At 43.8% G+C, this 25,275-nt stretch overlaps 1 protein-coding gene across 1 annotated transcript in view; it reads right to left on the bottom strand.

The window, feature by feature from the left end:
• The window catches only part of LOC146789044 (collagen alpha-6(VI) chain-like), a 788,523-nt gene that overhangs the window by 215,296 nt on the left and 547,952 nt on the right, over positions 1–25,275 (bottom strand). Inside the window, exons 12-14 of the mRNA XM_085631022.1 lie at positions 22,394–22,539; positions 13,278–13,370; positions 11,167–11,220 (exon numbers count right to left, since the gene is read on the bottom strand). Of these exons, the coding sequence (XP_085487148.1) occupies positions 11,167–11,220; positions 13,278–13,370; positions 22,394–22,539 (293 nt within the window). The remainder of the gene's footprint in view (positions 1–11,166; positions 11,221–13,277; positions 13,371–22,393; positions 22,540–25,275) is intronic.

Here is a 25,275-nt window from a genome sequence, read left to right as displayed (position 1 = left end):
ATTTTTTGTGTCTTGGTTTACCTTTCCTCCTTCTCGGATGGGTGTTAATTCCTTATTTCATTCCTTTAACTCAACAGTGATTCGTACTGACAAACAGTGGCATAGCTAGACCTACTGCCACCTGGGGCGGACATGACTTGCTCACCTCTGCTGTCCACAAAATCAGTGCCGCCCGGGTCTGGCCGCCCCGCACCCTCCTAGGCATGCCACTGCTGGCAAAGCTGCTCTTCCATGTTTTTGTGTAAGTTGTATTATTTTTAACTGTATAACTTGAAGTTTTTAGTCGTTTTTACAGTTATTTGTTTCTGCTGTCATCATTTAAATACACTAAACCTGCTATGTATGGAGCAACCCCTAAAGCAGAATAATAAATCCAAAAGAAGTAGTAGTCCACAGGAAGACTTTATTATCTTCAACCACCGACAGGACTTGCCAACAGGTCCGCTCTCCAGTGTCTCCTCAGTCAGAATGCCAGTCTGTCATGGAACCATCAGACTCACATTCTGTCACCAGGACAACCACTGACATAGCTCAGAACACAGAAATACAAGCAAATTACAACACATCCCCTTTACCAACAACCAAAAGAAAACAAGCCCCCAGAAAACAAGATGCATGAACTAAGAAAGAAAAGCAATATACCTAGCATTTACACAAACAACTAAAATACAAGAAACACAAGAAAAATAGCACTAATACAAAACATAATCTTTAAACTTTGAAGGCATGTGCCCTCGTCTATGCAACCTCCCAAAACCCTCATTTCCCTCTACTGAAACACAACCATGAACACTGGCTGCACCCGGAACCGAGCCATCAGACTTAACCAACCTAGACATACTCCAAGTGCAACCATTGTCCAAGGTCACAACATTTTTTTTAATTGTAATGATGACAAAAGGACCAGATAGATTAGACACCCCTTTGTGACAACGTTTCACTCTCTTCACCCAAACTTTGTCACCAACATTCCACACCCTCTTCTTCACGGACTTCTTGTCATCATAACGCACCTTGTATCGTTCCTGATACTCAGAAAGCCTAGTTTTCCTCTCCTCCTCACATACACCCTTGCTCACCCATTTAGGCAGCCAAACCGGATTCAACTTAGAAACTGCCAACCTCCCCCTTAAAGCTTCAAAAGGAGATTTCTGAGAAATCGCATTGGGAACCGTTCGATGAGCCCACCAGGTTTCCCTCAACACATCACTCAAAGAAGCCTTGGAATCAAGCGCCCTTTGAACACAACTCTTGACAACCCTGTTCATCCTCTCCGTGAGACCATTGGCCTGTGGAGAATATAATGCAGTCTTCTGATGAACTATCCCAAGACCTTCAAGAAAAACTTGCATCTCTTGGGAGACGAACTGCACACCATTGTCTGTAACCAGAAACCTGGGCACCCCTTCAGAAAAAAAAACATCCTTAAGAAACTCAATTATTGACTTGGAATTGACCGTGGCCATACACTTGGTAATCACCCATTTTGATGTGTAATCTACCAAAAGTACAACAAACCTCTCATGAGACGGCATTAATTCCAACGGACCCATGATGTCCAACCCCAACTTAGTCCACACTGCATCTGGTACAACCACAGGTGAAAGGGGAACCTGATTGGCCACATGAGACTTGTCATTGATAGCACATAAATGACAATCTTTAACAACAGATTCCACCATTCGATCCATTCCTGGCCACCAGTACCTTTCCCTAACACGTGCTTTCGTGAGACTTCTCCCAAGATGTCCCTCATGGGCCAGATTAACCACCTTATCCCTGAGGACACCAGGCGGAACCAATCTATCCCCCCTCATCAATTTGCCTCCACAAAAAGATAAATCATCCCTTACACTCCAAAATAGTTCCACAACAGGATTAAGATCTTTGTAACTTGGCCAGCCTTTAGCTACAAACTCTTTCAGAGAAACAAATGCCTCATCTTCAACGGCACCCGCCAACCACTCTTCCTCTGAGAGCGGATCTTCCATCACCCAATTCACATTCTCAGACACATCATTAAATTCTTCACCACTCGCTGGCAACCTAGACAAACAATCAGCTGACTTGTTACTCAAGCCAGAAATGTAGTGCACACGAAAATTAAATTCCTGCAAACCTTCACTCCATCTCTTAAGCCTAGGAGTCAAATGGTCACTGTGATGACACGAGAAAATTTGAACCAGAGGGCGATGGTCAGATTTTACTTCAAAAGGAATTCCCCATAAATAAAACTTAAAATGATGTATGGCCAAAAACACACTCAACGCCTCCCTCTCAATACAAGAATAGTTAACCTCCGCATCTCTGAGAGCCCTGGAGGCAAAAGCCACAACCTTCTCTACACCATCCTCCACCTGCGAAAGTACTGCTCCCAGACCCTTGAGACTCGCATCTGTTGTAAGAATGGTTCTTAATTTCGCATCAAAATGACCCAAAGTGGGCATCCTTCCAATTTCTGATTTAACTAACTCAAAAGCTCTTTCACACTCAGGTGTCCAGACAAAATGCACCCCTTTCTTCAGTAAAACTCTAATTGGTTCAACCACACTGGCAAACCCTCTCACAAATTTGGAGTAAAACTCCGCCATGCCCAGAAAAGACCTAACCTGCTCCTTATCCTGCGGGGCAGGGGCCAACACAATACTCTCTGCCAACTTGAGTTTGGGTTGTATACCCTCTCCAGAAATAACGTGTCCCAGATATGTCACAGATTTCAACCCTATACGACACTTGTCTCTTTTAAGAGTGAGCCCTCTTTCCTTCAACTTGCACAACACAGATCTCAAAACCCTTTCATGCTCACTCTCACACTTCCCATAAGCTAAAATATCGTCTTGGAAAAACAAGACATTAGAAAGATCTCCAAGTACCATCTTCATAATTCTTTGGAAACAAGCTGCGGCTGAAGCCAGCCCAAAAGGCATCCTCAAAAACTGGTAAGCCCCCAAAGGAGTAACAAAAGATGTTAGATGCCTGGAACTTTTGTGAAGTTTAACTTGATGATATGCGGAGGACAAGTCCAACACGCTAAAAACCTTGGCCCCCTTTAACAAACTGATGCATTCAGAAATGTTAGGAAGGGGTTGTCGATCTACCCAGATCCACTCATTTAATCCGCGCAAGTCCACACACATTCTCACCGCTGTTCCCCCATCCTTGGGTGCCAAAACCACTGGGGCCAGCCACTCTGACACCTCAATCTCCTCAATCACCTTCAAATCCAGCAATCTTTTAAGTTCCATCTTCAATGGTTCCATCATTAAATTTGGCACTCTACGTACCTTATGTACACAAGGCTTAGCTGAACTCTTCAAAATAATCCGATGTTCAAAACCATTCAAACAACCAAGATTATCCGAAAACACTTCCGGGAAGTCTTTGACATATTTCTCATTACTAACCTCATCATCAATCTTTGAAATTCTCCCACTCAACCTCTCACACAATTCATCCATCAACATTACTTGATCTCTCGGGTCACTGGCATTGGGATTTAAAATTATACCCAAATCACGTTGATGCCTCCACCCCAGCAGATTGTCTCCCCTCACAGCAACATAAACTTTCCCCGTTATTACCCTCTGTTTAAATCCAATCTTAGCAGTTACATATCCAACAATGTCCACACGGGAACCACCATAACTAAAAGGAGCAATATCCGGAGGTTGTAACATCACGCTATCCAACCCAACCACCTCATCCCAAATTTTGTTCCCAATCAGTGTGAAAGGCGAGCCAGAATCAGCCATGACCGTGAAGTTGTTGTCATCAACAGAAATGTCACAAAAAGGCATGGTGACCCTACCCGAATCCACCTTGTCTCCTACTTCTGAAATGTTGGATATAACTAATGTACGAATCATATCAGAAGGACTTTCTACATTATGACTCTTCTTAGATGATTTGCAAACCCGGGCATAATGCCCCTTGATACCACAGTTTAAACATATCGAGTCTCTGGCATAACAGTTAGGAAAACTTGAGGAATGTGAAAAACTTCCACATCTATAACAGCGTACCCTCCTAATGTCATTGCTATTCTTCTCCCTATCAAAAACACGCTGTTGTCGAGGATCACGCTCATTTTTTTGTTGGATGTCTTTGTCTTTACCACTAGCAACATGTGACTGCGTGTTCTTCATAGTGTTTTTATTCCTCGATCCCAACGACACTTTAGCGATCCCCTCAGGGAAATCAGTCTCATCGTCACACTCTGCCATGGAGTGGACACTTCCTTGACCTCTCTTCGTACTGTCATTATGAGCTAGGTTACCATCCTCTTTGTCTTTTCTAATTTCTTTCACCCAGGAGGAAGTGTTTTCAACACCTTCCACTATTGCGATTGCCTCAGTCAGAGAGGGATTTTTAGACAGTAACTTCCCTTGTACCCTTGAACTATTTGTGCACCGCACAAGTTGATCTCTTACCAAGGAGTCTGACAATTCGCCAAAGTCACAGGTGCGTGCTAATGTCTTTAAGGAAGCAATATAAGTTCCAACTCGTTCTGTAGGACCCTGAATCCTTGTGAAAAATCTATGACGTTCCAAAACCACATTTATGCGCGGTCCAAAATATGTCTCTAACATTGTCATGGACATTTCATAGACATCTGATGGTTCTCCATCTCCACTACCAATAGTTAGAGGATCCATGCTGTCGTAGGTGTTCCTGCCTTCAACACCTAAATTGTGTAATAATATAGCTTGTTTCCGTACAGCAGAGAATTTTTCTCCCCCAATTGCCACCAAATAGGAATCAAATAGGTTCCGCCACCTCTTCCAAGGAAGAAGGGGTTCACCCTTTTCAGATAAAAATGCTGGGGGTTGGGACATGCTGGTGGAAGTGGCCATATTTTAATTAATGTCCAACTTAAATAAAATAACCAGAAAAACAACAAAAATCCAGATAACTGTCTCACCTCAAAGTTTCCTCGCAATTACAATGCCAGTATGTGAAGTGGTTTGAAAAAAACGCAGGTTATGAAGAATTACCCAATCCAAAATGGCCGTCACGCTCACTGACGCGAGGTGTGAAAAACAGCCCAATCTAAGATGGCCGCCACGCTTGATGACGCTTCACCCCACGTAACGTGAGCTTCAATGTCACAGCGTTAGAACTCAAGACTGAGTCAGAGAACGAAGGACGAGACGCGTGCGAAGAGGGGTTGCCATGGAGTCAGCAGCGCGCAGAGATGGCCTCGTGAGACGTTTGAAAGTAAGCAACGTTTGAAGGCAGCAACGTTTACTTAACACTTTTCGAGACCGAAGAAAAATCCATTTATAATCCAAATTTCGCTGAAATTACATCGTAGTTGAGTAGGTCAGTAAGTCCAAAGAGTAGCCAATGAATATTAAGATAATTCGTTAAATCCAAGGTTAGACCAAAACATTAATCAATCCAGCGTAGGTTCGCAGGGGAATCGGTGGTTGCAGCTTGTCCCCAATCAAGCAACTCGTCGCCAGTAATAAATCCAAAAGAAGTAGTAGTCCACAGGAAGACTTTATTATCTTCAACCACCGACAGGACTTGCCAACAGGTCCGCTCTCCAGTGTCTCCTCAGTCAGAATGCCAGTCTGTCATGGAACCATCAGACTCACATTCTGTCACCAGGACAACCACTGACATAGCTCAGAACACAGAAATACAAGCAAATTACAACACAGAAATAGTTGGCACAAGCCAAATCAAGTTTTTCATTAGTTGGAAAGGCAGGAGCAACGTTAACAAACACACAAATCACTTCCAAGCTTTCTGTGTTTGGACAGGTAAGTGTGGTATGGGTCATCCATGCACAGTAGTTGTGTTAGTGACAAGAAGCAGAGACAAGGTTATGTCCAAGGTAGTGGATATAGAGATAAACATCAAAAACCTACACAATAGTCAATCGCAGTTTAAAGAGGAGTCATACCTCTCCGAATTATTCATACACAACTAAACATGCATAGATAGTGGGCTCAATAGACAAGAGATGGCATCCTGAGAGCGAAGACTCATCGCCTCTTTTTCCTGGCCGATGGAAGGGTGCAGTGCAAAATCTTCTTCCTTTTCAGAGAGTGGATATAAGGGCCCTGATTAAGGTCGAGAAACCTGTACCTATATCGGAGAACCAGAGTCTGAATTTTACATACAGTAGAGTTTATGTGTCCATGCTCTGCCACAAGGACGAAGCTACAAGTGTCTGAGAGCAAAGTAAACTCTTGTCTCTGTTCACTCCTTGTTATTTACTCCATCAAGACTACTTTCCTTCAAATCATTTTCCAATGTCTTTGTCATCTTCCACACAGAGATTGTGCAAATTGGACATTGTAGTGAACTTTGTCACATATGTTTGGGACTTGCCAGGTCTCTTGGCACTGTTAGGAGTCTCAAAAATATAGACGGGGCGTGTCCAAGATGGCGCGTTTTCTCGAAGCTCCTGTGCCTGTTCTCTTCTCTGAAGGTTGATGCCTTTCCTTGGGTCCTTTTAAGCCTGGGGCTGCCTCTGGGCCAACATCCAATTGCAACCTGAGGTGTGCGTGGCTGTGACACCGGCAGCGATTCCTGTGACAGCATTTCAGCCTGGTGCAGCTCTGGTACCGCTCTGTCAAGATGGCGGCTAACCCGGATCCCGGGGCCCAAGTGACTCTTTCGTTGGTGATTGGAAACCTGCCGCATCTCCCTGAGCGTGCAGTGACCAGAGCTTCTCAGCTGAGGAACACACTCCACAGCAGTGTTTTGACTGCCTGTCCTTAGTCCAGTGTCAGCCTGCCCACGACGGCCTAAGCCTTCCACCCAGCAGGGAGCAGAAGGGGGTGAGAGAGCGTGCAGGCCGGGATGGCAGTCTACTCAGTTCGCCAGTCCACGGCCCAACACAGCTTGTGGACTGACACCCCTCTGCTCCCCTACCTCCCCATCTGCCTGAAAGTGCTGGAGCTTGGCTGGGGCTGGAGTGGAGCCTTGTGCAAGACTAAACCCTTGCTTGGGAGAGCTGGTCGGGAGAGCGCGTAGAGGGCCTGGTGAGGCCTGCTGGAGGTTCTTTGACTGCCCAAGTGCCCCCTGCATGCTGCCTACCTGTGGGGGCCGTTCCTGCTCTGTGCCTCCCCGCATGAGTATGAGCCCTGGAGGTTGGTTTCCTGTGAAAAGAGGAGCGTCTGGAGGGACCGGCTGAACCAGATGCTGCCTGGATAGATACTCGGGTGCTGAGGGGGAGTGCTGGGCCATTCTTGGGTCTTTAATTCACTCTCTGGGATCCTTTGCTCAGTGTGGGGATCCCCCTTTTCCAGTGTATGATGCAGATTTGTGCTATGTGGAAGTCTTTCAGACCTCCAGGGACCCCACCTTACTACCTCCACTACGCCCTTAGCCCTGATTTACAGCAGCGGTCACTTCCAGCCCTGCTCATCACATCGTATCAGACTACAGTGTAGCAGCCCCGCATCCCCAGCACAGCAGCAAGTCACCCGGAGGGTGTGACACATGGCAGAGCCCCCTTTTGCATTTGAGGTGCAGCCCCCAGCTCCCCTTCGACTGCATTCTCCCCTGCCTTGCGAATCTCTGGTGGGCGCTGTACTCTGAATGTTCAGTCTACCACTCCGATACTAACTGCCACTTTTCTCACCTTAGCCTTCCACTTTCCAGTTGGAACAGGGGCCCGCTCCTGGGACCACTAGGACTTACTGGCGCAACACAAAAAAAGACACCACCCTTAAGGACATCTTCACCACGACCCCGGCGAGAAAGATGGACCTGAACAGAGAAGCATCTTCCCCCACCCCCGGCTGATGAGACAGCGATGGAGGGCCCTCCTGGGGATGACATTGAGGTGACGAGGGCATTCCTGCAACAACTCTTTGGGATTCTCTGGGAGGATTTTCCTACCCTCAACCAGGAAATAGTGAGGGACGTGAAGGACCTCAGAAGTGATGTAGGTGATTTGGGTCAGTGAGTGGATTCTTTGGAGCAAACCTATGACTGCCGTGAAGAAGAGCTGGATGGTCACCGCCGAGAACTCATTGAACTACGAGACAAGAACATGGAGCTGCACTATCAACTTGAGGACCTCGAAATTCGATCTCAGAACTCCAATGTACGCATCACAGGTGTTCCCTTACAGGCAGTACCGGGGAAATTGGAGGACTACGCCACTCATCTTTTTTGCTTTGTGGACCCAGAACTTGCGAACCAAGAAATCATACTCATTCGCACCCATAGAGCAGGCTGCCCAGTTAGTTTCCCAGGATGAGCGCAAAACATTGGTGTTATGGCTAAACAGATTGGCTCCCTAAATGCAAGGCGTTGTGGACCCTGACCAGACAGGATTTATACCCAAGTGGGGCTGCAGCGACAATACAAACGTATCTGCCACCTTCTGGATAAGATGCTGCACACCTGCACACCAACCATTCTCCTCTCTATCGATGCAGAGGTGGCATTTAATCGGGTCCACTGGCCAGATCTCCATGCGGTGTTGGCGCGCTTTGGCCTTGATCCACAGTTCTGTTGATGAATCCAGTGTAGCTATGCTTCCCTTAAGGCAATGGTGAGGGTTAAAGGACTCTTGTCTCAGCCCTCTCCTATCGCTTGAGGCACTTGTCAGGGCTGCTCCCTGTCACTTCTACTATTTGCCCCATATAACTGGAGCCCTTTGCCGAACGGAAACGAAATAACATGCATATTACAGGTATAGCCATGGGCGGGGCAGGGAAAACCAAATCGCACTCTATGCTGACGATGTCTTACTAATTTTGTCGAACCCTCACGATTCACTGTCTGTGGTGATAGGAGAACTGGTGACCTTTGGAGGAACTTTTGGTTCAAAGCCAACTTCCAAAGGTCCTCTATTTTGATCCTCACCATTCCAAAGGTTGCTAGAGCTCAGCTCGGGATCAGATTCCCGTTCACCTGGGTCCCACAGTGGGGTGGGATACCTGGGCCTGCAGATACATCCTACTCCTGGCAAAACTTCAGAACATAACTATGCAACACTCCTGAAGACCACCCGCTCAGCCATGTCCAAATGGAAAGGTTACGGTCTCTCTTGGCTGACATTCTTACTGAAACATTTGTATGTCATGCAGATTCTGCCACTACAACCTCACCCATAGATGCCAGGGAGATTACAGCGTCTTATTTGAGAATTCTTCTGGGATGGTAGGAAGGTGTGAATGGCAAAGACACGGGCATACCTACCCCAGTTGGTTGGAGGACATGGGGTTCTCAATCAAATGTGCTATTATCAAGCGGCACAGCTGCGTTATATGGTAGAGTGGTCCCGGCCTAGCACTGAAATGCATTGGCACTTTATTGATCAAGTGATGTTAGGCATTCATACCTGGAAGGTCCCATGGCTACTGAAACCGCACCTTCCAGTCTGAGTGTATATCTCCCTGGTGCTCCGAGCTCCCATCGAGGTTGGGATAGGATTCAATGTCAGCGAGGATTATCCACCCCGTATCACCTCAGACACCGATTATAGGGAATCTGGATTCCCCCGTACTCCATGGCTCAACGTCTACTGTGTGGCAGGAAACTGTAAAAGGATAGGTGACCTATTCAATACTGATGGCTTTATGGGCTTTCCTCAAATCTAGTTGGTTTATGATCTCCTGTCAATGGCGCATTGGCAGTACATGGCCATCTGCCATGACATATACACCGTTCTCACCACACTGCAGACAAGATTCAAAACACCTGCACAGCGACAGTGTCAGGCGGAATGCAAACCAGTAGCGGCTGCTCCTGTGAAGCATCAGTGAGGCTGGGAGGAGGGAATGGTAGGATAGGGTAAGGGGGTTTAAAAGACAAAAAAAATAAGAACACTTGGCAGGCCGCCTTCTCTCTTCCGTCCGCTCCATCCTCTTCCTGGCTTCTGCGCAAGTAGGAAGCAGGAATCACCCAGGCTCCCCAAAGCCAATCACAATGCTGCAATGAAGTGTTGTGAATGGTCTGAGCGCCCTGGTTCAGTGTTCAGACAGGGAATGGGAGCATGGGCATGTTCTCCACCCAGGTTGTAATGCAGTCTGGGTTTAGAACATGCAAAGAGCGCATGACTGTTTGGCTGGCCCGAAATTCGTTGTAAAGGCATGCGTGGTAAAGACGCGGTCATTGTAAAGACCACGTGGTTAAGGCATGCGTGGTTTAGGAATGCGTTGTTGTGCCATACAACCCTTTAGGAGGCTATTTTGTGGCCTGGTCTGTCAATGGTCTCCTTTTACATTCAAACAATTTGGTCATTAGTCAGTCAATTACCCCTGGACAATACTTAAATGTATGTCTGTGGCTGGGAAGACACTCAGGCCTTCACCCAAGATAATGAATGATGCAGAGCGATGTTAGAGGCCTTCTTGTGCAGAACTAATCCTAGGACAACTGGGAAGAGATAATAGCTTGCACTGTCTTCTTTTGGAAGTCTTGACCACCACAAAAGATCGGTGTCCATTTATAAAAGTGGGCCTTAATCGTGAAAAACAGATGCTGATGGGACCCATTTGATTTTATCTCGCCTGTGCCTAAGGGTTTCCTCAAACTCTTCTGACGGTCTAGTCTCCTCAGCTGCAAGTGAACTCAGTGTCTCCTCTAGCCACATCTTCTTACCCTTGCCTGATTAGCCAATCAGGATTCCAGATATCAGTAGTGATTTCTGAGCTGCCTGAGTTTGTGAATATTCAAGATGACTAGTCTCGCCCTACTGAATCAAGCTCATCCAATATGAAGTAATGGTGACTATTGTAAAGTATACTTTGGACTACATACAAGTCTGTGTTGTCACAGCCTCAAATTGGTTGTAGCTGTAATGGAGATCAGATATGGCGTGTAGTGCTCCTTGGGAGACGTGTTTAGCAACCAGTGTATCTTGTACATTTGCTACTGTAATAAATATGAATACTGGACTTCCTGTCCTCTTCTGATGTCATTTCCTGTTTCAGACGTTGAAAGCAGTTCATAAAATGGAGGCAAGCTTACCTAAGACAATGGCTTACATAAAGGTTAAATAACGAACATAATACATTATCTGTGCGTCAATTACTTGCTGCCCCCATGTCATTACACAACGATGCGATACAAGGGTGCATCACATGAAATATGATGTAAACTGAGATTTGAATAAATTACTTTTCGAGGATTATGAACAATGATTCAGCTCGTACATTTGGTCAACTAAGAAATAAAATGTGGCTGACTTACCGATGCTCCTTCTTCTCCAGCGTGCCCAGGGAGGCCCTTCAAACCTATGCGCCCCTGAAAGAACATGGTTGAAAATGAATGTTTCCGCCACTCTGAACTGGAGCAGTGGCTATAACTTTCCTGCAGTTGGCTAATTGTATTGATACCCTCATTATCACAACCTAAAATAGACATTGGCAAAGTCAATAGGTCTGGCTTTAAGGCTGGTGCCAAAGGTCATATTGTTTAAATATTTTTTTATGGCAAGCATATGCCACAAAAATAAAATTTAAAAAAGAGATATTACGCCACCAACTAAATAAGGCTGCCATATTCTTGTATAGAAAATATAACATTTGAAAAATATCCAGTGATGTGGCTGTTTACTAGTGATAGTTTATAAATAAAAAGAGTTCCAGCTGCTCCATGCATTTTTTCTTTTTTTTCTTTTTAGTATTTTTGTTTCTGATGGGTACAAGAATAATTCACATAAACAAGCACTCAAATTCAAGACTACTACAATGTTACAATGTCACTTAAACCTATCACAGCAAGTCAAAAAAACAGACAGAAAATATATCCTCATCTAATTTCGTCGCTGAAGTGAAGGCAAAGTAGCCAGCCAATATTTAATATTAAAATAAAAAATACATAAATAACACACTTTGAACAAGCTCTATCACTGATGAGAAAGGGGCATATTTTTTGGCAGTAGTGAACACTTTGCACTAGCTTTGTACGGTCACTCAAAGTGAAGGGAGCCAATAGGTAAAATGGCTGACCCATAGCCCCATTCTTTATGCTTTCGTGGGCAAAAGAAAAATGTAAATGACAGATTAATGGACCAATGGTAGAATCTCGTTAAATAAAAGTCCCTCTATGTATGTATATTAGCTCTTTATTTGTTTTCAAACACAATAGTCTGGTGAGAAATCTAGAGCTGTCTCAAAGGCCAGACCTAAAAACAATGTCAAGACATTCTGTATACTTCTTGATGTATCTAGAAGCTTTGCTATTTCCACTACGAATGTACTTCAAGGGACCAACCATAATTTTGATATATTAGGGTGGTCTTTGCTTGGATCGCAACAAAATGGATGAAAATAATGAAACACTTGGGTGAATTACATCAGGCTTTAATACTATGCTGCATTCAGCAATGATTTGTGACAGCTGTGCTCTAACTTTAAATGTTATGTTGGGTGGAATATTTGCAAATCACTTTTTTGCCTATGGTATCCAACGTTGTTTTAGGAAGGTGGAAGGAATACCAGATTTTCACAAAATTTGTGAAATTTATTTCAGGTGGATATACTGCCAATCTAGCATTGTTGATTTCTCCTTTCTCCCATGCAAGGCTTGGCTATGCTGGCTTCCAATGTCCTGATGAACACTGAAATGTAGACTTTACTACTGTTTCTCGGTTCCATTTCTATGCACATGCTTTATTTTGTTTCAATTATGGTATGGGAAAAACTCTTAAAAGGACTTTCTGAAAATAATTGCTTAATCAATTCAAACGAAGAATACCATTCTAGTGCTAAAGCGGCAGTATGATCAACAAGATATACTTTGAAAAATACTGTTTTTTGAGTTCTACTGCACTTCTGCTGACTAGTAAATATTATTACGTCATTGTTTAGTTTGTGTTTTTTTATTTATTTTGCATCACTATCTCATTTATGTCACATAGATTTTTATAATTCACAATGTGGTAAGATCCTATCCGAACTATGGAAATATCTCCAGCACTTAGAGAGCGGCTTTAGGTTGACTGCATGAAGCATAAGAGGGGTTCTCCATTTATTCTACCATTGGGCATTAGAAAAAAACATTCATGAAACTTCTGGAGAGATAAAAGAAATAAAGAAAGAAAGAAATGAAACAACAAATATTCTATTTAAATGTTTCAACAATATCAGGTGGTACTGCTATTTTTAGCCCCAGGTCCAACAGGGTATCTCATAACAGTTCTGTGGTCTCTCCAAGGTAATCTGAGTTCATACCTAATTATGTTGTTTTATTATTTTTTATATGGTACCTTGGGATTTTTTGAGATTATGTCCCCTACGTTAACCAAATCAACATTATATTACAGGTTGAAAGAAGTTTCTACACCGACTTGCTCTCACCTTCTGTCCTGCTTTCCCATAGGCCCCGACCGCACCTTTGTCACCAATGCACTTACACAGAGTGCAGCAGCAAGTCTTTTCAGCGACTTGGGACTGGAGAAATAGAGACAAGACTCAGTCACAGTGGTACACAGACAAATTCACAATCGTAAGAGCATGGACACAAAATATGTCATCAAATACCTCCAACAACGACAATTATTCGGTGTACCTGTTTTATATGGCCACCTTGGACCATACCAAAGTCAACCTTGGGGAGGCTTTAATATACCTTTGTAAACAGGAACTCGTTTTTAATGTGTGTGAGAATGTGTGAACTGTGTTATGTGAGTGTGGGCCTTTATATCTACTATAACCTTTAGTTTGATTACGTTTTAGAAAATATTTGTAAATACATTTTGAAAATTGATTTTGGCATGAGTTCCTATGTGGATGCTCAACAGACTTGAGATTAAGAGCCTGGCTAATGTGGAGCATCTGTCAAACATCGATGGATGTCCCTTCTGCCATATTTTAAGGGAGCACAGAGGCCAAATACACTGTAAAAATGGTGGATGGACCATTCCCTGAACTTTTGGCGGATGTTTTGCATCTTCTACATTCTAAACTCTAAATCTAGCCCAAAGTCCATCTGACAGAAACTGATGTACAAAAGAGAGCAATAATGGCGCTTTTGCTGACATTGACGAAGGCAGATTGCCGAAACATGTCTTAGCGTATTTACAAACCAATAACAAATTGGTGAGCATACCCCCTGTGAGTGCTGAACTTTTGTTTATGGAGCTAACTATAACTTATGCCCCTGCAATGCACTGCTTATGACCTCACATATTACATCACTCATAACATGGTCAGTGACATCACTGTCATTTGAGTGATTGGGAGTGGTTTCTAAAGGTTACTGAGTGTTAAACATATATACTAAAGTAAGTGGCTATGGGAGTGCCAGTATGGGTGAGTGAAACAAATTCAGGACGCCTTATGGCCTTAATAGGGAGGAAGAATTGAATACCCATATTGGTCTCTGATGCCTGGCCAATATCTATCCGTAACTCTGCTGTAACCATATTCAGGACTATCGTCCATTTTATCATTCTACAAATACTTTCTATCTATTATTCTTTACTAAGTCTCCTTTTATTTATTCTTTGGTAGTGGGTGTTGTTTTCTCCGTGACATATACATTTTACATTGGGTGCACATTCACATTGGTCATGATTTGATTTTGGGTACGGTTCTATATGTGGACATTTGTCCTTGATTGTATCTTTATCTCTGTGAACATCTTGACTTGCTGTCTATGATGTGTATCTGTGTGCATACAATTGGGCATTGGCCCTTGAATAGGAGGTCATTATCAAGGTTCCTCCGCTATGTCCCATAGAGGGCTCTAGTATCCATTCATGATATATATCCTCCAATATGTATATGTTCAGCAATCTGCGTGTTTGGGAAGTTATCCAAACAGGGTGTTTATCAAGCAAGTACCTGTACAATCTTGTCTTTACCTGAATTAATATTTATCACTGATTTACTCACATTTGCAAATTAATGCGACTTGGCATTGTATTTTTCCAGAGTGTGTCAATCAGGACTGAAATGTATTTATGCTACACATGGGAAGTGTTACTTGTTGTTCCACGTTTCATATGTATGTAAAATACAATTAATTCAGGAATCATAATTCCGGTGTCAAATGTAAAATTCAATTTAGTATTCGTATTTAATTCATTCTATTTTTTATTTTTTATTTAGATTTTTACTTTCAAAATTTAAAATGGTAACAATGGCGTGATTTTATCTCTGACCCTTGCAGATATAAAGTCGAAATACTGTGCGCACAAGCGATCAAATGAATTTTTAGAATGCAGAAATAACTCTTCTATATCTATGAATTGTTATGACGTATGATATGCATTCATATAATCTCTTCAGGTTCGGGGCAAGGTTCAATACCAGAAATTTTAAGATTGTGATTATGGCCTGTGGGCAAGAGGGCACATTTTACCACACACTATGGGGCTGTCCGAACATAACACGCTACTGGGAGGTAGTTATGGAGACAATTACGCGGGTTTGTGGTTTCGAGGTTCCACCTGAGCCACGGAAGTGCCTGCTCAATATCTGGAAGCCCACAGACCTCAACCATGCAGCACAGGCCTGGGCGACCCTTGGGATTACACTTGCTAAACGCAACATTGCGCAGCACTGGGGCACACACACTACCCCCCAACATCAGCAATGTTGTCAAGACCTAGATAGGGCAATGGTGGCAGAAAAAGCAGTCTTTATGCACAAAGGGTGTCCCCAAAAATGGGAGAGGGTGTGGGGCAAGTGGAATTTGTACCACGGCAACATTTGTGCCTCCCCTACGGAGGAATCAGACTCAGACCTAAGCGATTAACCCAAACGAACCATTAAGAAACCACTTACACGCCAGGGATCGGGAGCCCAGACACTCATAAATGTTAAGTTATGTACATTGTATTACGTGTGGAAATAACCCGGAATGTATATGCCATCTTACTGGACATTGCTATGTGTACTCAGCAAGGTTTTAAATTTACAATAATAAACAAAAAATAAAAAAAAAGATTGTGATTATGCCATTTCTGGTAAAGCATTTGCTATTATTATTTGTAACTATGAGGTTGAAAATCATGTTTTTTTCGTTATCAATGAATTACGCACAAAGAGTAACTCTTCCATGTCTACTATGACGTATCATGATTTAAACGTCTTCCTGTCAACACTCTGGTAACTTGACAAAGGCCTCTTAAAACGTCCCTGAAACCTTTGTTTTTTCAGTGAATTTATATATATGTATATTTATGTATATATACAGCTGAAAAACCTACCTGGTTAGCCTGCAAAACGCCGGAACACGCCATTGCTGTCACCGCCACCGCCAAGAGTCACACCGTGCCAGAGTCAGCGTCGCCGCCCCGGGACTCCATCTCCCGGCAGCACTAGCGGCGGCGCGCTCATTGAACGCAGCGCCAGCGCCTGGAGGCGCACATAAGATCAGCTGAAGGCCGCGTCGCGGGATCGCGCGCGGGTCGGCGCCGGGGCTAAGCCCGGGCAAAGGGCGGGCCCTCTGTGGCCCTCAGTGACCGAGGTAGGCCGGGCTGGGCCCGGTCCCTTATTTCTCATTTTTTACATTGTAATTATTTGTCTGCATTCGTGCCCATTTGAGTAGAAGGGTAATTTGATGCAAGTACTGTGATAGCTATACTGCACCCTGGTCCTACCTGCTGTGCCAGGGACTGACTCAACTCCAGACTTTTATTCATTTTATATTGCTACATTTCTTTTTAATTACTGTGGAAAATGTCTAAAACTTTACGATCAGGAAGGGTAGTGGGAGAAAAACCTGCCCGGAAATTAACTACCTTCCGCACAAGAAACAAGTCAGTAACCAACCCACCTTTAAAAAGACAATGTCTGTTATCTGAACTTTGGGATCTATCTGGTATAAAAAAACCTAAATGTGCGACTCTACATAATCCAGATACTAAAGTCTTGGAAGTACACGTACCAACTACCTCTGTGCCCCGATTTCCCCAGGTCCAGCAGGGGGCCCCCCAAACTATGGCAGGAGGGTCTCCCTTTCGGGACCCTACAGATGGGAAGTTGACGATTATAAGTGAGCCAGTGCACATACCATCGATCCCTCAGTTACCCATGAATGACAGGCCGGGGGATGACCTGTCTGCACTATCCATTGATTTGGAACTATGGGGACGCTACGTAAGCCCTGCTAAAGTGGAATCTCTGGAGCAATTTAAAGTTCAGGGGGGAGCCACCCCATCAGGGTTAATGCTGTATAGTAGCACCCCGTCGCTAAATAGTCATGAAATATCTGACTTGCTAAACTCTTCCAAGAGCCTCGACCTCAATCTCCTGGATAATATCTGCACTGCAGAAGCACGAGAAAAGCCGATCTCTGAGTCCATGATCGCGCTGGAACAACTCCTTGCTTCAATTTTGCTGCTTCTAGGGAAATTTGTAGGCAGCTCGGACTGTATCCTTGAATCAGTTACCCAGATCCTAAAGTTATTGCTGCAGAAAGTGCCGGATGCGAGTAAGGCCTCTCCCCCTAAGTCTGAACAATCTGTATCTGAGGGGAAATTCAAAGCCATTAGAAGCGAACTAGTTAGGAAAAATGAAGAGTCTTCTATGGTCCCTCATAAGGAGTTGCCTTATACTGCAGCCTCTAACTGTATCAAGAATATAGTCCTGGAGATAGAGGAGGAGGATAAAGTCTTGCCAGGCCCCAAAACGGTTCAGGAATTATTTCCTATCTTTGTCCCGGATGGCGGAAAAGACCTCCTGGCCGACAAATCTGAGGTCAATGAAGAAAAGAGAAAATATGGTAAACAAAAAAGTACCAAAGCCAGTAAGAGGAAACCTATTCGAAAGTATAGAAAGAAGAAGCAACGGAGGATCATTTTCCAAAAATGCACAGAGACAAGGGAGAATGAAATAAGGAATGGGGAATCCTTTTCTACTGCTTTAAAAGTGGACATGGGTGTGAATGTATCCTCTTCAACCTCGGTGGAGGAGGAAATTGAACAAGGCAGCCTGCCTTCCCAGGAAGATTTACCACAAATTGGGGGCTCTCTCCCAGGCTCTCCTTCTCGGAGTGCTCTTGGAGGTCCAATTTCTAATCCATCTGGGTTTTTAAACCCTTTGGCCCCCCCCTTTGTGGTAACAATTGACTCTGAAAATTCTCGCCCTCCGGCCCGGCCTGTAAGTACGTCAAAGGCCCCTGTGGATGTGCGTGTACTAGATTTTGTTCCATTATTTGATACTGACCTCTTATTAAATAGAGCCTGGCTTCTCAAGCGTTTCAGTGAGGTTGAATGTCTCTATCACATTCAGTCTAGAGACATTGAACTGGTAACTTTGTTGGGTGGTAGTCGGGTTTTGAGTATTCGGGTGAAATTTTATTCCCCTATCATAACAAATTTGATACTAGAACAGGCTGAAAATTTTCAACGCTTAGGTATTGATATTCTACCTATCCCTACCCCAGGCAAGCCAAACTCTTTCGATAAGCAGGGGTTGAGGGGTGGTGAACAAAACGGGGTAACCTCTCCTCTGAGAGACCTGAAAATTTGGGTTTCCAGGGGAAAACGCACAGTATCGCACGTGAAGCCTCTCCCACTAGTTGAGAATTCCACACTCAATGATGACAATAACCGGTGGAATTGGCTCCATAGTGCATTATCAACAAAAAATAAGGATAACCCCAAATTGTTCCACCATCTTTAACCCAGCCTTAAACATAATTTCCTGGAATGCGGCCGGATTCCATAGCAGCCCGGAGAAAATGACCTTTTTATCCACTCTGGAGGCTGATATATTGTGCATCCAGGAAACATGGTGCATAGATAGGTTAACGCCTTTAAAAGATTTTTATGTTTTGGAAGTTCCGGCTGCGCCCTCTAAGAAAGGGCATGCTAGGGGGGGGCTCGCTTGTTTACTGTCAAATAAGTTTCAATGGAGATTTTGACTCCAGTAGACTTTTCCACACAATAACATTAGAAAATATGTTCCATGACAATGTAAAATATCCCATGGTAATTTTCAATGTGTATATTCCGCCTGAGGAATGTTTTAATGATAAATTGCAGCGGGTTCTCCAGTATATGGATAAGATAAAAAATTCACCTCCTTTTCCTGTAATTTTGCTTATCGGTGATTTGAATTGTAAAGTTTCAAACGCTAGTCTAAAACTCTTCAGGGATAAAGCTAAGGAGGAAGCACATTGCATCCCCCAGACGTTCTTCCCTGAAAACTTAAAGACAAATAAAAGGGGGAAGATCTTGTTAAAAGAATTAGCGATCGGGGATGGTATTATCTTAAATGGAAGATTTCCATCCGACGTCCCCGCAAATCATACCCACAAATCCCCCTTTGGGTCATCAATTTTGGACTATGCTATCGCCAGCTACAGTCTGTTTCCCCAGATTCTTGACTTAAAGATCACACCCACGACTCTGAGCGACCACAGTATATTGTCACTATCAATTTCGTTAAATTCTATGAATACGGCATCCTGGTCGCTAAATGGCAGGGAGGCTACCTTCCACTCGACATCTGGAAGATGCTTCTGGAATAATGCTGCCATTAATGGGGTGCAGGAGCTACTGACCGATACCCTTAGGGAAATAGAAGAGTGGAACGGAAATGAAATAGTTTGTTTTGAGGAATTCTTGGTAAAGATTTTATTGAATGCTAAAAAAACTGTCCCCCCTAGGAAAAAAGGAGAGGTAGTTTCTCTAACTCTCCGTAATCTGAATAGGGAATTAAACAAACTAATCCGTGCACAGTACGTCGAAAGGGTACTGGAACGTGGGAAAGATATCGCTAGGTTAAAAAGAAAGAGAAGCAGACTTAAGCTAAAAATTAAAAGGGACAGGGAGGATGAAGTATGGATTAAATTAAGGGAATCTGCTGCTTATGGCAACATTAAAGATTTTTGGGCAATAATCGGGAAAGGATGTGGTACTCGCCACTCCCCTACTCCCATAGCTATACCAGAAGATCTATGGTCCTCTCATATCCGAGAATTATATGCAGGGAATGGGACCACAGGTGTGGATAACTTCATGTATGCTGCCCCTGATGACTCGGTCTTCTTTCCCTCTGAGAAGGAAATCGAGTTGGCTATAAAAAATATGCGATCCTCTGGGGCTATGGGACCGGATGAGCTTCCGATGACGGTCCTAAAACAAGACCCTTCAACCTGGAGTAAAATCTTGTACCCCCTGTTTAGGGCATGCCATCTTTCTAAACGTGTCCCTGCATCGTGGAGAGGAAGCATTCTGGTCCCTATCTTCAAAAAGGGAGCAAGGGACAGTCCCAGTAACTATCGCATGATTGCGCTCCTCGACTCCATCGGAAAGGTCTTTGCGAAATGCCTCCTGAGATCTCTTTCTGATTGGGTCGAGGAGCGCAACATCTTGCCGTTGGAACAGACTGGCTTCCGAAGGGAACATGGCACTCTGGACAACCTGACTGCCCTTCAGGTTATTACTGATAAATATGTCCAGGTGAGAGGGGGTGTTGTATACGCCGCCTTCATTGATTTCTCCACAGCGTTCGATAAAGTAGATCGGGGAACGCTGTGGAGAAAATTGGCGAGGATGGGTGTCCCTACTCCCCTGCTGGAATTGGTGCGGGCTCTGCACACTGAGACCTGGTGCAGGGTCTTAATGGGGGGCGAAAGGGGGCTGTCGGCCAAAATACCATCTCAGAATGGCCTTAAACAGGGCTGCTTATTGGCGCCCCTGTTGTTTTCCCTATACACAACTGACCTCCCTGCAGCTGTGTCCCATAGTGAGGGGATCGCACCGTTGATAGGAGGGGTGCCAATAGCCTGTCTGATGTATGCCGATGATGTGTTATTGCTTGACTTAACTCCCGTGGGTCTGGCTAATCGGCTTCAGGCTCTTCAGGACTTTGCTGGGGAGCATCATATGAAGATCAATATTAATAAAAGTAAAGTGATGTGTATTGCTGGTAGGAAGAAATGCCGCTCGACAAATTTTGGTTGGGCTATCGGAGGGCTTAGATTGGAGGTCGTAACTTGTTATACCTTTTTAGGGAAAATATTCTCGGTCAATATGAGCGAGAATTCTCATATAGAGCATTGCTCCCGCAAAGCTCTTGCCCAAGGCAATGGGTTAAAGTCCCTATACCTGGCAACGGGGAAAAGACATTTTTCTAGCCTTCTAGAAGTATTTAGAGCTAAAATCCCCGCAACCATCTTGTATGGTATAGAAATAATTGAGATAAAATATTGGGACTTTTGCCACAAGACTGAGGGAAAACTCCTAAGATCCCTCTCGAATCTTAACAATGCCTGTCCACTGGCTGCTTGCAGGCTGGATTTTGGACTCAGGAGTGCCTGGGTTCAGGGGCTGTGCGCCTTAATAAGGTGGGTAGCCAGCTTAGCCAGAGCGAGAGAAGGAACCCTGCGAGTTTTACTCAAAAATGAACTTTTGGGCAATTTTAAGGAGTTCTCTAAACTTGTTAGTAATTTTAGAAGGGCTGTGAAAATCCTTAGACTGGATGAAAGCGCTCTTTTCTCCTATTCTCCCACGCAGTTAAAGCAGGTCCTCAGGGAGGCTTCGTGGGAGTATTGTTTTCTATCTGACAAAAAAACAGTTGGAGATAAAAGGAATGTGGAGCCGCTGATCTCCTCCTATAGGTTGAAACAGCCCCAACCATATGCCCTGTGGAACCTGCCACATGGGATACGTAGGTTTTGGTTTTTATTACGTTATGACTTAATCCCTCTTAACGTGTTGCTGTCTAAATGGCATGGCACTTCACCATTGTGCAATCTATGTAAATTAAATAACCAGGACTGTATGCATGTACTTTTGATTTGTCCTATGTTACGTAGCTTGCGCAAGCGATGGCTTAAAGTAATTTGTCTTCGCCTCAGCATTGTCACTTTACAAGATTTTCTTCATGCACTTTATTGCCCACCAAATGAAATGTTTTGTGCTTATGTTTTTAACTTTTTTAAAGGATTTTTAGCTATTTATTAAATTCTCTGGAAGATTGTGCCGGCCCGGCCTTGTGGGACTGATGGCTTGCAGTGTACCTATTACGGTCCGAATACTATGTTTTTATAATTCTTGTACTTGTGATGACTGTGTTGCTTTGTCTGTACATGTTTATGTGGCCCTCTTTGAGAGCCAAAACATAATAAATAAATTTTGAATTTTTTTTATATATACACACACACACACACACACACACCACACACACCACACCAAACACACACACACACACACACCGAGTCATGTTTTCATGCCCACCTTCAAAATACAATTACAACTTCTGGAAGTGATCCAGGGCAATGATCACACATTGCACAATCTGAGACAAATAATTATGTTTGAATGTCAATATTCACTGTTCAACTACACCTTACTGTCTCTGAAAGCAAACCAGGCGATAGTGACACATTGAGTACTCTGAGACCAGGCACTTACCTGTCCTGCAAGCAAACCAGGACAATAGTCAAACATTGAGTACTCTAAGATGATGAGTTAAGTTTCCATGGCTACCATCAAGATACAATTACAACTTACCAGCGCTTTGAACAATCTTCTGCCAATATCCTGCATCCCTATCGTTAACTGAGATTGGTATTCAAACCCTCTTCCGAACTCGATAAGCGAAATATCGTGGATTCCACTAGCGCCTTCCAGAACGACGGTGAACAATGCACTTAACCCTATTGAAACAAAATAATTTAATAAATGTGAATCATATTGAACTAAAAAGTAAATAATGGCCCCCATCATGCATCTGGCCCATTTGCCTCTTCTCATACTATCAGGCTGTCAAAGCTGACTCACTAACACCACTAAGAAAATTGTGCACCATTTAACCTGCTTCATATTCTTCCTTAAGTGGTTTTAACTGCTGGGCCCAGGGGTAGACCCCAACACTTGTCAACCCCTTCAAATATGCAGGAGACAAGTTGGCAGAATGCTTTTGCATATCTTCTGCACAGCTTATGAATGGGAACAGTGTATTTGCAGACACGCACATCACCAATTGTCAAGTGTTTCCACCTTAGAAAAGGATTTCTATCAATCTTGACAATCACATAGTCCTGACTGCTTCCAGGGTGGAAAAGGTGCCTCAAAAAGAATGCTTACAAAAAGCAATGTTGGACCATATTAAAACTTAAACCGCCCATTCCCCTCACCTACTGATTTACCTGGATGAAAATCTACCTGGTTTTACATTTGTAGAACCAGGTAATTTGAATTTACAGTCGAAATAAGCTTTTTGATCTGACACCTGAAGTGTCCTCTTTCAGAATCTATTAGATATATGTTTTTTGGAACTATTCCTTCCTTCTTAACAATTAAACAGTGGGGTAATATTTCAGTCCCAATACTTTTTTGGCCTTTCCGCAACATTTATAACTAGGTTTCTGAAGTGGCCACCTGCTACACACAGCTGGGTTCGTGGCAGGCACATAAGATGGTCATCCTTTATATAGACATATGTTGATTTGCCCAAATATACAAATTTACCTTGAGTCTGAGCCTTTGCCATATGCCTATACGATTTGGATTTGTCTTCGAAAGGTATTCTCAGGTTGCTGAACAGACAATAACATAAAGTTAGTGTGCAATGACACCATGTCCTCGTAGCCTCTCTTCCATCAAAACCCTGTCACCTGAGTGTTTCTCCTTATCAACTCTGAGGAGCTCGATTCCTAGGAAAAATAAGAGCGGAGAAAACGGCAGACCTGGCCGGTGTCTCGTTCAATAGAGAAACGGGAAGAGGACTCCTTTAATTCTGACCTGCGCCGACAGTCCTTATATTCGAATAAGGGAGGGTCAAACTTCATACTTTGTAGAGCCTGGAGCATGAAGTCCAGGGTACAGTATCAAAAGTCTGTTCGGAGTCCACTCATACTAATGTCTTTGAGCCCCAGATTATCATCGGTCCTTATCTGCACCACCTGAGGGTGCCTCAGGCAGTGACATGCATTTCTACCAGGCACAAAGCTATTTTGGTCACTTATGGACAATGGTGTGAAGCACCTTAGCTGATCTGGTTGCAAGAATTTGGCTTCTATGTTTATGAAAGAAATGTGCCATGTTGAGCACTTTTTGCTTCAGTCTAAATTTAGTGATTCCAAGTTGTCTAGGAGTGGTACTGCAATATGAGGATTTGAAGCTTTTTTCCAGTGTGATGATTCGGGCCTCAATTCTCTATATCTCGCTTTCCTAATCTTTCATCCTCACTAAGAGGTAGGATTTGGCCTGTTACCAAATGACTGTTTTGAAGGCCTCCCAAAGGGTAGTTGGTGAGGACAACAACCCCGCATTTATTTCAAAGTATTCCTCTAGCTCTACTGCTTTTCAAAGTGGGCTTCTGTAACTCATACCTAACCGCTGACAATCACCTGCTGTTGTATTAGTGAACAAGCCCGATTGCTCAATATAAGTTTTCAATTCAACAATTCATCTTTTTTCCTGGAGTTCTGATGCACATACCTCAGTCTCCTTTAACAGGATATGAAAAGCAAATTTCGCTGATTTGTTTCACCCACATACAAGCCCTGACCCAAGCTCCCTTCACACTAATATCAATAATTTTATTTATCTGTTCACTTATTAATTTACATTTTGTTACATGCTCATGCAGTTAGAAGCAGCTTCGTCAAGATACATGAAAAACAACAGTAAACAGTTCTAGAACAGTATGAACACTGAAAATCACATTACTAAAATAAAGACAGATGTGAATTGCACGCATCAAGGAGATAAGGTTTCCCACAGACAGAGACCGAGTGGTGGGTGAGAACATCCAGGATTTAGGAGGGACCCTGGTCAATCTTAGCACCTTAACCATTTAGGACACTACCTCTGCCATCTCTACGGTACTCCACCCACCAAATTTATAGATGACTGCCACTTCCTTTCAGTGTACTAAAAGTTTTGCGGATGACTGCTGTCGGTTTTGACAACTGCCCACCAAAAGAAGGACTTTTTTTTTTTTTTTTTAAACAAAAAGCAATTGACCCCCACTCTCTGGGAGCTTTCTACCAGGATGGCAAGGTCCCTCAATGCCAGGTTTCTCCTGGAAGTGACAGCAGGAAGACACAGACATTACACTGTAAATGTTAAATAGGGCGGGCGGTGAAACGTCCTCCCTCCAAGAAGTATTCAATTAACCGACCGAATGAGAGGGGGAGGAGGGTGGGATTTCATGGGGGGGGGGGGCATTGTTGACAGAATACTTAAGGTTCATGTGTCTCAAATGAGGTGGACAGACCAAGGGGGGCGTGGCCGAGCCAGCCAAGATGGCGGACTCCTCTCCCTGAGGCTCCTGCTCGGCAGCCCGTAAAACAATTAGTCCTACCTGCCCCGGGCATCCACCGACCCTGAAACGTGGCGAATCGAGCCCAGCAACAGCGGTGACACTCCTGACCGGCTCCAGCTCC

This window comes from Triturus cristatus, chromosome 10 (assembly GCF_964204655.1).
Source record: "Triturus cristatus chromosome 10, aTriCri1.1, whole genome shotgun sequence".
Classification (NCBI taxonomy): Eukaryota; Metazoa; Chordata; class Amphibia; order Caudata; family Salamandridae; genus Triturus; species Triturus cristatus.
Note: the sequence above shows the minus strand (reverse complement) of the source record. Positions and strands in the feature narration are given on the sequence as shown.